At 58.5% G+C, this 13,840-nt stretch overlaps 6 protein-coding genes across 6 annotated transcripts; 2 read left to right on the forward strand and 4 right to left on the reverse strand.

Moving 5' to 3' along the window:
* Positions 1-717: 717 nt before the first annotated feature.
* Positions 718-1,786, reverse strand: BXZ73DRAFT_43020 (uncharacterized protein; the record flags this gene model as incomplete). The annotated part of the gene is made up of 2 exons (XM_048019069.1): positions 718-1,043; positions 1,138-1,786. The coding sequence occupies 2 exons, from the start codon at positions 1,784-1,786 to the stop codon at positions 718-720; spliced, it is 975 nt and encodes a 324-aa protein (XP_047880120.1).
* Positions 1,787-2,380: 594 nt separating this feature from the next.
* BXZ73DRAFT_43239 (uncharacterized protein) lies at positions 2,381-2,743 on the reverse strand (the record flags this gene model as incomplete). The annotated part of the gene is made up of 1 exon (XM_048019106.1): positions 2,381-2,743. The coding sequence occupies one exon, from the start codon at positions 2,741-2,743 to the stop codon at positions 2,381-2,383; it is 363 nt and encodes a 120-aa protein (XP_047880121.1).
* Positions 2,744-2,858: 115 nt separating this feature from the next.
* On the reverse strand, positions 2,859-4,058 carry BXZ73DRAFT_43076 (uncharacterized protein; the record flags this gene model as incomplete). The annotated part of the gene is made up of 3 exons (XM_048019079.1): positions 2,859-3,228; positions 3,282-3,469; positions 3,522-4,058. The coding sequence occupies 3 exons, from the start codon at positions 4,056-4,058 to the stop codon at positions 2,859-2,861; spliced, it is 1,095 nt and encodes a 364-aa protein (XP_047880122.1).
* Positions 4,059-4,690: 632 nt separating this feature from the next.
* BXZ73DRAFT_88773 (uncharacterized protein) lies at positions 4,691-5,539 on the reverse strand (the record flags this gene model as incomplete). The annotated part of the gene is made up of 1 exon (XM_048025077.1): positions 4,691-5,539. One exon carries the CDS (start codon positions 5,537-5,539, stop codon positions 4,691-4,693), a length of 849 nt encoding a protein of 282 aa, XP_047880123.1.
* A 2,985-nt stretch (positions 5,540-8,524) lies between these two features.
* On the forward strand, positions 8,525-9,528 carry BXZ73DRAFT_98990 (uncharacterized protein; the record flags this gene model as incomplete). The annotated part of the gene is made up of 3 exons (XM_048027854.1): positions 8,525-8,715; positions 8,774-9,050; positions 9,127-9,528. 3 exons carry the CDS (start codon positions 8,525-8,527, stop codon positions 9,526-9,528), a joined length of 870 nt encoding a protein of 289 aa, XP_047880124.1.
* Positions 9,529-9,888: 360 nt separating this feature from the next.
* On the forward strand, positions 9,889-13,693 carry BXZ73DRAFT_98991 (uncharacterized protein; the record flags this gene model as incomplete). Its single annotated transcript, XM_048027855.1, has 10 exons — positions 9,889-10,401; positions 10,451-10,800; positions 10,850-10,978; positions 11,028-11,131; positions 11,183-11,302; positions 11,350-12,598; positions 12,650-12,715; positions 13,069-13,178; positions 13,261-13,514; positions 13,586-13,693. The coding sequence occupies 10 exons, from the start codon at positions 9,889-9,891 to the stop codon at positions 13,691-13,693; spliced, it is 3,003 nt and encodes a 1,000-aa protein (XP_047880125.1).
* Positions 13,694-13,840: the final 147 nt, after the last annotated feature.

Genomic DNA, 13,840 nt, shown 5'->3' on the forward strand with positions numbered 1-13,840 from the left:
CTCATAGGAGGAATGCACGTGATGCGGTGAACAGGGAACAGGGGAACGCGCCACGCAAGACTGGGCAGCGCAACCGACCTCGACTCCGAGTTTCTCGGACTCCGTTCATTCAGCTGCTGGGCTGGCCCGGCCCGGCGTTCCCGCGCCTGTACGCGCGCGGTGCTTTCTGTCCTTCGCGTGTCGCTCCTCCGCTCGCCCCTCCGCCCGCCCTCCTCCGATCACTTCTTGTCTCGCTCTTACTGTCGCTCTTTCGCTTTCGCTATGGCTCTCTCACACACACTCGCTCTGTCTCGTTTTCTCTGCCACTCGCGCGTCCACGTGTCTGCTATCGCCCCCGCGCACCCTCGTGTGCTGTCGTAGGTGGCAGGCACCCGCGTGATGTGGTCTGAAGCAGTCTGTAGCGTACTCTAGCTCCGTCTTAGCCTAGTGTACCTCAGCGTTTTCGATTGCGACCCGCTTTCAGCTGATTGCTTTGAGTGTGGAGTGCGTACGCGCTGTCAAAGTGGTTGTCGTGCGACGTGTATACACTGCATTGAAGTAGCACATTATGTATGATAATAGTTGCGCCCACATTAATACATCTCGTTGGTCCCAGCTCGAGTTGCACTGGTGCAACCGCATTCTCTGCACCATATACCTCGCACATAGGACGCACCCGCATCGCCGATTACTACCTAGAAGTTGAGATCAAGCGCACGCAAGACCTCCTTGTAAGCGTCAAGATCGTCGGCATACTCTGCAAGGGCATCCCGAAGAGACTAGAAAGATACATAAGTCGGAGACTGAGAACAAGGGTATGTGAACACTTACGAGGTCATGATACTTCTCGTCGATCGACACCCCCGGCTTCAGTGATTCAACGTGACACCTGCGAAATCGGTCGCGGCCACGACCGTACACAGCACTCTGTTGCATAGCGTATGCACGCTTGCCCCGCGATAAGTCACTTTCCTTCGTCGTCACTTGCCAAGCTTTGGAGTAGAAGTCATGGCCAGCGACGCCATTACGGAAGTCCGTGAACAGGTAGTTTGCGTGGGCGTCCGCTTGATACTTGCGCTGTAGGCGAGTGTGGAACATCGTCGACTGTGCTGCAGCAGAGGTTAGGAAGCATCAACGATAGCTCGAAGATGTACATACCATTGTCGCGCCACTGCGGCTCAGTATCTTCAGCGGGGGGTGGTTCAGTAGACTTGGCTTCTCTTGATGGCTGCTGCCGCTTGTCCTTCTTGGGGGTTAGAATGCGCCAAACCCAAGAGGAGTACCGTCGTGTGTCGCCTGGTTGACGCGAGGTAAGGTCGGAGAGGGTCAGATCGGTCTTCAAGTCGATCGCGCGCAGACGACCTTCCGATGAGTCTTGGTCTGGTTTGTGGTCGAGAATTTTGCGCAGTGCCGACACGCGTTGGAAGTTGTCGTTGTAGCGTTCGGCCAGACGATAAGCGTAGTGACCGCTCCTCTGGAGTTCGGTCTGGAAACGCGTACCTGCTTTCTGCCCTTGCTTCCCGGCGGTCTTCTTCTCGCACAAGAAAGACGCACGATACTCGACAGCGCTTCGTACATGGGCAAGATCATCGAAACAATCAGCAGTGCGCATGGCCAGCTCACCGCGGGCGAACACCTCGATTTCGAGGATCTTGACCTCTTCCTTCGTGTAATCTGAAGGTAGGCCGATGATTTCCTGGTCGTCGATGTCGTTACTCGTTCTCTCGTCATCATCGTCGCGGACATTTCGAGAGAACTCGCGTCGACCTTGCGCGACAGGGTCCTCATCGGCAGCGGCGAGCGGCATATACCGCTGTTTCTCCTTGAGCCACTGAGTAAGGTCTCGGATATATCCGCGACGGGCGGTGGCAAAGGGGACCGTGGCCTCGTCCGATTGACCGAAACCCTTATTGCCCAGCTTCTTGCGCTGCTGGAGCTTGAAACTAGGAAAGATGTCAGAAACAAATTGTTCGGTAGGGGTACGGAACTCACAGCGCTCTTTGCACGTCGATCCCACTGCGGACGAAGAGCGCTGCACGCTTCTTGAGGTCCACGTCTGCAGGGGAAGAGTGCTTCGCGTTCTCGTGGGATTTCACGAGGTCATCGAACGCCTTCTCGCGATTAGGAACTGCGTTTTCTTCGTCAGTGTGAGCCAGTACAGAAGTGCGGGGACCTACGATGAGTGGTGTCGAGCACAAATGGGCTTTGTTTGGACGACTCTTCTCGCTCCTTGAAGTTGAGCGGCGTCGGCGCTGAGGGTCGAATGCCTTGCGCAATCCAACGAAGAACCTTGGTGGGGCCAGCGCCGGCAATCATCGAGGCCAACTCGTCTGTGGCCTCTTCCTGGTCGACGTATGTCTTCTCGACCTGCCTAGCCAAGAAGTCGGCTAGGGGAACAGTATCAACCTAGGCACGCGCCGATACGAAGATATTGCTCACGCTGTTTCTGCCGTTGGCAAAGGTTCCAGAAGTTGAACGTCATGTTGAGCTTGTCGTGTCGGTTTCCAGCCGTCATCTCGCTTGTGGCGGGCCCGGCGAAGTTCATCTTGATCCATGGCCTCTCGACTTGCTCGCCATGCTGGAACCCGAAGCCGTAGGAGAGTGCGAGCGAATAGACCGTCTTGCACATGTCGCGGTGGCCGTGCGCGTGGAAGGCGGGCAGGCAGCAGTACATCTTCTTGATTATGGGGACAACAGCGGGGAAGTTCTTCTCCATACGTTTCAGGAGGCTGCGAATATAGATGCACATAATGTCGTATGTCATACCGACCTCGATCAGTTCGGCCGCATATCGCAGTAGGTGCCTGGCGACGAGTAGGTCGATGAAGGCATACCTATAACACTATTAGCCATTAAAGTACAGCGGACGCGGAATCAACTCACCGCTCTCCCGAGATGAGGTCGATTACACCTTGATGGAAAAAGAAGGTATGACGACAGGTTATGGCGGCGACGCCACTGATATCGACTGTCCGGAACTTGCCCAAACGCTGCGCGCGAGCAACCTTGAAGCTGCTGCAGGTATGGGTCTTCGCGACAGTTAGCGGTATCATCTGATAGATGGAAGTACAACTTACCACGCGGTCGTCGTCATTCTTGAAACTCTCTTCGACCATGTTCTTCATGTCGGCCAACTTGACCATGAACCCTTGCCCCTCGCTAAGGGCTTTGTCGTTCTTGTCGTCGTTCTTGGTCCTCTTCGGCATACCATGGCAGGCGTCGACCCCGAGGTTGTGGCGGTAAATATATCTGATAGACGAAGCGTAAGTGTGTAATCTCATGAGGGAAACGGTCGGACGCACGGGGCACGCGTTTCCTGAGCCCAATCGAGGGGAAGATTGACGCTGGGGAGTGGGCAAGTAAGACATGCAACCGTGAGGTCGTCCGAGCTCCGGTTGGGGATCTTGACGCCGTGGTAATGACCGGCACGCTTCTTCATCGTCAGGTGCTCGAACATGCGATGTACACGACGGAAGGCGTCGTAGGGGTCCTATGAAGCTCGTAAGAATGGGGTAGGACGAGGAAGGTCCAGCCTCACGTACCGGCACCTTGTCAGGAAACGCGCTGTCGGTCAGACGTTGCAAGATGTCAATAAAGTCGTAGGCGTTGACGTTGCTGACGTTCCAAAGGTGGTCGTACAGTGTGAGTAGTGGAGTTGTGAACGCAGTTTGAGGCTGATCCAGGGTGGCGGGCCAGATGCGCTCCTGGATAAGTTGACAGGGGACGGAAGGGGCATGGAGACAGTGACAAAACTCGACTTGACAGCGATGGATGCCGTTCGTGTGGCAAATGGTGATTTTGGATGGCGATAACCACCCCCCTCGGGACGGGCATGCCTCACCACCGTGGCCTAGGCGAATGGTGAAGTCGAGACTGGAGAGGTCGTACTTCTTCCAGAACTCATCATCACTCCGGCGGGCCTCCACCCAATGGAACCAGTGGTGGCGATGCGCGGTGAGGTGGCACTGCGTGCAATGCGGACTACTATCCCAGCACTCGGTGCAGCGTAACCAGGCGTCCTTATCGAGGCACCGAGTGCACTTGCTGAGAGGCTTGCGCGAGTCCTCCCAGGAGAACATCGCCTCGATGACCTCCGTTTCGCGCGGGAGCCACTCGTTGTAGTGGTCCATCATCGTTTTCTGCAGTGAAATGAGTGGAGGACATAAGCAAACACACACTCTACACACCGTCTTTGGTTTCGGCTGTTCCACCTTCTCAGGATCGGCGGACTCCTTCTCACCGACGGACGGTGCATCCTCCCAGCTGTTCTGAAGAGAATTGGGCTCTTGGGAGACGTCGTACCCAGTTGGGAGGGCATCTGCGAGGACGGATGGTGTGGTGATGTCAAGCCGAGCACGTTTCGAGGGCGTATCTTGCCGTAACTTCACCGTATGATAGTGGACTTGCCTCTGGGTGACGATGGGTATGCCGCGATGGTCCCGGCCGTACACAGTGGAGGACCCGGCCCGTAACTGAGGGAGGGCTGTCCGAGGCGTCTTCTTCGTCTTTTTCTGGCGGAGGCCCATGGCATAGAGGGGACGAGACAGAGGGGGAAACGGACATCGAAAGCAGTCCATTCAATTCAAAAGACATACCTACCATCGTAGGTTGCTTGAATGTGGTCCGGGAGGAGTGTGGTCCGAGAGGCGTGGCGCCCAAAAACGTTATGCGAGTGGTAGATGTGGTACAAGACATGCGACGCGACAAGCAATTAGTATCGTAAAGAGCATTGTTCATTCAGGAAACACATGAGGGACAAGGGGAGCGCGGCCGGAGTAAGTAAAAAAGTGGTACAATAGAAGGAAGCCACGGCCCGCTCCATCTCCTCGACGGTCTGTGCGTTAATCGACGGGTCCACCACAATCTGCGAAGGACACTGTGGCCATCTCATGACGACACGGCGGAGGGCTTCGACGCACCGGACGCGCGAGCTCGGCATGCGATGGGAGAGGCCTACGCCGAAGACCGGAAGCTGGTGAAGGCGGTAGAGGTCGCGATGATGGAACACACCCACGAGAACTTGCTCGCGGATGAAATCCGCGTCGGGAACCCCGTGCATGGGCACCAAGAGTCGGTCGAGGGCGAGGAGTTCGTGGCGGAAGCCGAGCTCAAACAACTCCCAGAGAATCAGTGGTCCAGTGGTTGCATCAACCGCGGTGATGGGACGGTGGAACCACTCGATCGCGCCGGAGTCTCGCTCTTGGAAATCCTCCATCAGGAACGCGCGACAGAAGACCTCTTTGACCTTCTCCAAACGCTGGGTGCGACGATTGGTCACAGTGGTGGCCGCCGCGTTCGTATCGCCGTTCAGGAAGTCTCGCCACCACTGTGGCCCCACGCGCGTCGCAGGAGAGTCTGGAAGAGCGAGGAGGTACAGCCATGGGTCACGGACCCCAAGCCAGTTCATGAGGTAGCGCGCGACGCGTTGTTCTGTAGTGGGCCCAACAAGCAGTGAAGGCTCTGGAACCCAGTAGCCCCAAAGTTCCTCCGAAGGCCTGCTGGGTTGGGAGCGATCAACGGATTGCATTGCCAAGTCCCACGCTGGGAGCGTACGCGGCATCCACGCGTGATCCTTGTCGACGAACTTGTCTCGCCCACGGAGGTGACTAGGATGTACTGCAAACGTATGAGCAAGATATATCATGATATACAAACTAACGCGAACCTTTCTTCGCCTGGGAGACCCTGTGGGAGCTTGACGAGGGCAGCGAGCGAACTGGACCGCTTGCTGAGGGCTCCGAGGACGGTCGCACACGATAGTCGAATCGCGTCAAAAGAGGTGCTTGAGATACGTCGACGTACATGTGCTTGACAGAGCATACAGCTTGGAGGTGACGCAGGCCCGAGAGTCCGGAGAATATGGGGACCCCGTCCGAGGCAAAGGGCGAGAGAGCCAGCTTTGACGGCTGGCGCAGAGGGGTCGCGATCCGTTGGACGTCGTCGAGATTATCTCCAACGCGGGGTCTGACGAACCATACAGGCACACCGGCACGATAGAGTGTCTGGGCGTCCCCCGGATCGGTGCAGAATGCGCCCATGTAGCCAAGTTGGACGGTTGAGGCTCCGGTCGCGGACGCCGTAAGACGAGAGTAGTCGATCCACGCGCGACATGCCAGCCAACGACGCTGGGTCTCCCGGAGTTGAAAGAGAGAGTCGCGGAACGTCGCTGGGCAGAAGCGGAGACGATCGCGAGCTTGAGCCATCGCAGTGGCCATATGCGCGAGCCGAGGGATTGGGCTTCCAAGGCTGTGGATATGCTCCTGAACTCGTTCTCGCATCTCGTCGACGAGAGAACAGAGCTTTCGGAAGACGGGGGAGACGAAGAGACCAAGCGATTTGAATACGCAGCCCTCCACTGGTCGGAACTGTGTCTTGAAGTCTGGAGTCCACCAGACCGGAGCGTACTGATGATCATCAGGGTAGGGGTGTCGCACTACAGACAAAAAGGCGAACTCGGGGGCGAAGATCTGAGGCCATTGGAAGGGATCGTGCTCCCCGTAGCGGCAGTCGGATCGCAGGGAGACCTTGATGAGACCAACGAATGGTTCGGGAACCCAAGACATGTTTGGTGTCGTTACGATGTAGTTGCCGTCCGCAGTGAACGCCGCCACGCGGGCCTTTTTGATGTCCAGATCTTTAAGACGGGCGTTGGTTGAAGTAATGAGGGTGTATCACTATAGACGTACCAGCGAAAGCGTCGGGGTCTGACTTCGAGCCGTGGGTCATGGCGTGACGTTCCACACGAATTGAACCTAGAGAAACAAAGGGGAACGCTGAAAGAAAGCAGGTGTGTCTTGTTGCGTTGGTTTGCGGCGCGCGAGACAGTCCAGCGGGGGGTAGAGAGGTCTGACCAATAGGAAAGACCTGCCGAACACTACGGAAGGACGCAAAGTCGTTCCGTAGTCTGACGGCTGGGGAAGAGGGGTGGGAGGATACGAGGTGATGGCGGTGGTGGAAAGAGGGTGCGGTGATGTCAAGCTAGTGATGGTGGAAGGAGGACGTCGAGTAGGTTGAGGAGGGAGGGCGGGAGAGAGAGGAGGAATGTCGCAGGAGCGCGAAGCGTCAAGCGCACGCTCGGAGCGCACGCTCGGGAACGCGGGGCGCCCATGACGCTGACCTCTTCCTCCCATCCGCCATCTCCCTCTCTCCTGGCGCTCTCACCGCCTCACCCTGAGTTCGTCCAAGGTGCGTAAAGCATTCACTGAGCCAGATCTTGCGGCTTGCTCACATTCTCATAGTACAGGAGTTGTAAGATGGATCGGTACGTGTCACTTTACCCTCATGCATTCAACCCCGTCGCCTCGGCGGGTCCAACACCCTTCTGCGAGTCCAACACCCTCGCCCCTCCTTCCGCAAGTCCACCCCCCTCACACCATCCTCTCCCATCGCCGTCCTATCGGACTATGGCGAGTCTCGCACGACTTTGTGTCCGCGAGCTCGTCTGAGGCGTGTTTCCCACTGGATCACATCCGGAATACCTAGTGCAAGCCCTTCTCAAATTCCTCGCCCATCGCCCCTAACAATCCCTATCATCAACATGGGATCTCCTCAACCTATCAGAACGATTGAAGACACGAGAAATCGGGTTGCACGGTCCGGATTCAAGCTCTCGGTGGGCCACTCGACCAAGAAGTGCCGCCACAAGCCCCGCTTTGTTTCGTTCTTAGTGGCGTGATGTGGTCCGTTGAATATATAAAAGGTGCGCCCTTTTGACCGGGTGTCGAGTTCATCGCATCTGATACCACCTCGCCATGACCCAGGCTCGCGATACGGTTCTCAAGTACTTGCACGACCATCTCGAGGGCTGGTCTAACCCCATGAGGTCTGCCGTGACGGACCCTCCACCTCGTTCGAGCGTCGTGGGGCAAGAATCGTGCGTCTCGCACCGGCATGGTGTACAACATCGTGAGTGGTAAGCACCTTATGCTCATATTTGCACGCTAACGATCCACTTTACAGTGTCGCAAGGACTCCCCATGTCCTTTCGTGGTATGCAAGGTCCAACTCCCCCATTCTTTGCGTCTGGAGTGCCTCCGTGAAAGTTCTTGCGGCGACGTCCCACCACCCAGCGTCATGGCGGGCCGATCTCATCAGGGAGATACACCACCTGTGCTCTCGCACCGGGGAACCGTTCATCGAGGCCGCGCTTCTTGCGACCCTCAGCAATACCGCGACAACCCCACCCCGTCTCGCCTCGGAAGGCCGGCTCTTCCACCGAGGACGTCACTGTAAGGCTCTTCTTGGAGGTATGGGTCTCAGCTCGCGTCAGGCATATCTCTCGTGCTAACCAACAATTAGAATTGGACGCCGCCCACGTCCATCAAAGAGCAAGGGAAACGCTACAAGAACAATACGTAGCTCTCCGTTGGGGCGAAATGCAAGAGTTGCGTGCGGCCATTTCCGATGCGGTCATCAAAGGCATCATCGGCCGTAACTCTGCGTTCGAGTACTTCGATGTCCATCAAACTCCTGGAAACCCAAGTCTGAAACCCGCATCGTCCTCCAACTCCATGAGGGCCTTCTTGTCAGGCACAAATCCGTTCAGATGCCTTTCGAATTCGCGCAGCAACTGCGCGAGGTGTTACCACCGAACGTACCCTCCCTGCTCCCGCCGAACCTCTCCTCTATCCCGCACACTCCGAACGCCTCTGTCGGCCACTCATCCGCTCAGCCGGATGGTAGTTCCAAGCTCTCTCGAGACCCCGCGCGCCGCCAAGACTCCCCGCCGCAAACGACGTGCACTTGCGTCTGCCCCGTCCCCCACCCCCGCTCCATCGCGTCTGCGGATACGCAGAATGGTCCCCACGTCCACTCTGTTTGATGTAGCGGACGAGATGCATGCTCCCATGACGGATGGGTTCTGGGATGCTCTAGCGGCCGAGCAGCACTCCGATGGGGACAACGACGTCGACTATGAACAAGACTTCTTCTCCGACTTTACAGAGTCCTTCACTGACATGTACGCCATGTCCGACGCCGAGGACACAGATACAGCCCCCTCGAGCAGCGTATCAGCCACTCCTGCTCCTGCTAGCGCGTCCTTTACCTCGTCGCGCGCGTCCATGCCTGTTGTGCGCGCAAACAACGTTGCTCCGCCCACCGTGGCCGCCTCCACGCACCCAACCGGTACTCAAGTCCGCGACCCAGCCACCCCGACGCGCGCCCCACGTGCTCGCCCCCCTTCCCCGGACTCGCACGAACATTCCTACCGTGCGCCCCACCGTTGCCTCCACTAGCACCCAAGTTTCCTGCGTGCCCGCCACCAGTAGCCAGACCCGCTCCGCCCCGACCATGGCTTCCTCTGCCGCCGCGGCTACCCAAGCTCCTGCGTCGGCCACGGCTGGAGCGCGTTCTCGCTCCCCGAGTCTTGCAGCGTCCGACGACTCCGAGCGCACCCTCGTGAACGAGCCCGCGCGCCCAGCCTCCGGGATTCCCGGCACGTCTTTCCTGAACCCCATCGTCATTGGTGAGGGCCCGGGCGAGGATGCGGACCATGCCTTCCAGGTCTTTGATCAGACGGGCTCCCGAGACGATCCAATAGTCCTTTAGCTACCATCACTCTAATGTATCTATATGCAAACAATGTTAATCCCCGTTTTCCGCTCACTTTATTTCGCGGTCACTCTGCCCGCGCGCCACTCAGGTCCTCGCTGCGCTCCGGCCACAAGGACCAGTGCGGCCACAAGAACAAGCGTGGCCACAAGAACCAACGTGGTCAGTGCATGCTGCGGTACGTGACCCGCCTCCAATTGTTCTTTCCCTTACTCATTCTGGCTCCACTCGGTGCTTGCCACACGTGCTCGGACAACGCGTCGCGTCGCGTCCCAGACCACTCCCTGCACCTTTCCTCGTGTCTTGCTTACACTCCCCTCTCTCCCTCGTCCGTCTCCTCGCCCTTCATCCACCATCATGTCCGACGACGTATCACGCTCTCCATCCCCCACCCGCACGGAGTCAAGCGCGCACGAGACAGGCTCGTACAAGCCCTCGCGCAACCCATCCCCTGCTCCAGACCCCAATGCTACTGAAGATGGTGGTGCGAGTGTTCCGCCACCTGCTGGCAATTCGAAGAAGGGTCGCAAGAACAAGAAAGTCAAGGCCTCGACAACCCAAGACGCGGTCGAAACATCCGACGACGATGAACCAAAGCCCAAGAAAGTGAAGAAGCGCCGAGGCAAAGGGCGTGCCGACCCTATTCCCCTACTGGTCGAGGCGACGGCTGAGGGGAAGGATCGCGGAGCTCGTATAGACTGGGACGGTCATTACGCCACTCACCGCCAATACTACGCCACCCGGTACGAAGAGTGGAGGCAGCGACCTCGCAAGGAGAAGACCAAGTTCATCACTGACCGCGCAAACGAGGCCATACAGCAGTGGGGTCTAGAACCGGACTCGAAGGCAACACCAAGCTGGTTTATTGAGGTGAGTGCGTGGCGCATAACGCGGTCGACGCATCCTGACCCCCGTATAGAGATCCCGCCACTGGTTCAACAACGTCCAGAAGCACAAAACCTGGCAAGAACGGATCGAGAAGATCATCGGCGACGAGCACCGTCCGCAGATCCGCAGCGTCGCCGCTCAAAAACACGAACCGACGCCTCTAGTCAAGCGGATGGTTCAGCGAGCGAGCGCAGCCTTCGTTCTGTGGGCCCGAGATCCGAAGAACAAGGTGAAGCTCCCCGAGTATGACGGTCCTAACCCCGGGATGCGTGCGTCACTCAGGTCGCAGGCGTTCGAGAAGGAACCTACCGAGGTGCAGGACTACTACAAAAAGCTCGCTCATGAGGAGTCTCATCGCGCGGATCCGAAGGTGGTCTTTGAGTAAGTCTCATACCTCGCATTTGATGAGAGCGCGCTGACCTGCGAGCAGGAACCAAGAGACCATGGGCTCCCTGCTCGAACAGAGCTTTGATCAGTTCCATATCGCAGGCACCGGGCAATCGTCCTTCTCCACGATCTGGATCACACGCAAGTCTAACAATGAGTTGCATTTCGAGTAGTAAGTACCCATCTCTCAAGCGAGCTTTACTTTGCTTACTCGTTGGCAGCCTGTCCGGCGGCGTCAAGACGGAAGAAGACTTTTGGGCGTTCGAGGGAGGGCCGACCGCTGCAGAGAGAGACCGCATTCACAGGTTTGCGGAATCCCATATTCGTGAGTGCATCTCCTCCTCCCGACCAAATCGCGTGACTAACTGTACCTCAGCGCCGAACCCCGACTTTCCCGCTGACGATGAAAAGAACGAGTTGCCTGCATGGGACCCGAGAACGACTACCCAAATGCTGGCTCTCAAGAACGTCCACGACTACTTGCAGGCCGCATATCGTAAGTCTTCTCTCGAAAGTCGTGAGCTCTCGTTCATACACCCGCAGGTATGGCGCATCCTCAAGACCCCGCGGTCGCGCTGAGAGTCGCCGATATTGGACAGAAGCATACCATCGCGGATGTCTGGCAGGACGCCGGCATCGAGGGCTTCGAGACCATGCCCTTGCCCGAATTCATCACTCTATACCAGCGGCTCTACGACGCCCAAGGCACCCCCGACGCCTTCCGTTTCCTCCCGAGCGACCTTGCTCCACCCCAGCCCGCCACCGCCGGTGTCTACAACACGCAAACGATCTACCGATCACCGGCAAAGCGCATCGAGAAACACGCCCGCGTGTGGGATCTAGGCTCGCCCCCCTTACCGCCACTCGACCTAACTCCCGACCTCCACGCTCCCGCTTCTAGCGTCGCTACACCATCAGGCCCTGAGAACACGCTCATAGAGCCCGAGTCGCTTGAGCATGAAGTCGACGAGCGCGATCGAGTGGGCGAACCACGCGTCGAGGACGAGCGCGCTCACCGCGAGACCGAAGAACGCGAAAGCCTCGAGCGCACCCGTCTCCACGCTGAAGAGCATGCCCGCGTCGAGCGTGAGGCTGAAGAGCGTTCCCGCGTCGAGCGCGAGGCCGAAGAGCGCGCCCGCGTCGAGGCCGAAGAGCGCGCTCGCATCGAGGCCGAAGAGCGCGCTCGCATCGAGGCCGAAGTGCGCGCTCGCATCGAGGCCGAAGTGCGCGCTCGCATCAAGGCGGAAGAGCGCGCCCGCATCGAGGCCGAGGTGCGCGCTCGCATCGAGCGTGAGGCTGAAGAGCATGCCCGCGTCGAGCGCGAGGCCGAAGAGCGCACCCGCATCGAGGCCGAAGAGCGCACTCGCATCGAGCGCGAGCAAGACATTCAGAGGCAAGAGCGCGAATTGCAAGAAGAACTCACTCGAGAGGCCCGAGCTCACATCCAGCACCTGGTTCAAGAACACGCCGACAGGGACGCCTCACGCCTCGCTCCGGAGCAGGCAGGGCAACAGGAAGGCACGCGGCGCTGCGACGAGAATGCGCGCGAACACGGGACGCTGCAGCTCGACCAGCCCGAGAGGCGAACGACGAGGGCAGTGGCACGAGCAGCTGCTGAGACTGCTACGGCCGAGCCGAGGCGCAGCGCTCGTGGTGGTCAGCCCCCCCGTTCCCCTCCTGCGAGCATCAACACGCGCACGCTCAGGCGCAAAGCCGAGGCGGTTGAGGGCAACGACAGCGCGTCGGCGAACGGAGGGGCGAAGCGACAGAAGACAGCGCAATCGAGCAAGCCGTAAGTCACTTCGTTTGGGAGCGCACGGTAGACATGCTGACGCGTGTACAGCGCCCCTAGGCCGAGGGCGAAGGCGGCGACGTCCGGCTCTGGACCCGCGACGAGGAGCAGTGCTCGGTAGTCTGGGTGTTGCAGAACAATGTAGTATTGCTTTACCACGAACGTAGGTAGCGGCCGACTATGCGTACCATTTGTACCAGTAACTCTACGATAATCGTACGGTTTTGCGAGTCGCAATATTGAACAGTAGTAGCTTAGTAGTAGACCAGTAGACCGTGGTAAGTGCTCGCATTGCCCGCCATGCACTAAACGAGACAAATGCGACGCGTTTGGTCCTACCACAGTGCTTTACTAGTAGTTACTACTGGTAATCGTGAACTGACGCGCGCCCGGTTACAATATAATTAAGCTCTATCGATAAACCCTGTGAGCGACGCTGGGGCTTACCAGTTCTCTAACCGCTCCCGCAGTCCACTCTTCAGTCCACTGCCTAGACCCGCTATCTTCTCTCCCTTAATCAGCACCCACAGCCATGAAGTCTTTTGGTACCGTCTTGCCGTCATCCTTGCGGCGTCTCAAGGTGAGTTGACGACTCGTAGTATCCGTCATTACGACCGTTGACGGATACGTTCATTTTCTGTGTAGCACTTGTTCTCGCTAAGTCGGTATCGCCGTCCGTCACGGCACTCTCTTCGACCGTCGGCCCATCCACCACGTACACCGACGGCCCATCCGCCACGTACACTCGGACGACCCGTCCTCCACGTACCCCGCAGACCCAATCGACAGTTCTGCCGCGGAGACCGCGAACGCGACGTTGGCCGACTCCGCCAGCGCGACGGTGACCACCCCCGCCAACGCAACGTCCACCCACGTCTCCAACGCCTCCTCCCTCGCGAGCGGCTCCCACGCGAACGTGACCTCCTCCGGCGCCGCCGCGAGCCAGACCACTGCCATGTTGAACGGGACCCGAGCAACTCGAACCAGTCCAAGCCGGACGCAGGCAACGGCGCGTTTGCCGGTGCGTCCGTCGACGTCCGGACCGGGCTCGCGGCGATCCTCGTGGTCGGGGCTGCCGTCGCATTCGGCTTCTAGGGCGCCGTTGTTGCGGAGGAGTAGCGGGAGTGGGTGTCGGGTGTCACGGCGGCGGAGGGAGATGGAAATGGGCAGAACGGACCAGTCACGATCTTTTTCATACGCTCCTTACTTTCCGTGGACACTGATGGTACACGGTTTGCACAC

Source organism: Epithele typhae (assembly GCF_022376455.1).
Source record: "Epithele typhae strain CBS 203.58 chromosome Unknown BXZ73scaffold_10, whole genome shotgun sequence".
NCBI classification, from domain to species: domain Eukaryota; kingdom Fungi; phylum Basidiomycota; class Agaricomycetes; order Polyporales; family Epitheliaceae; genus Epithele; species Epithele typhae.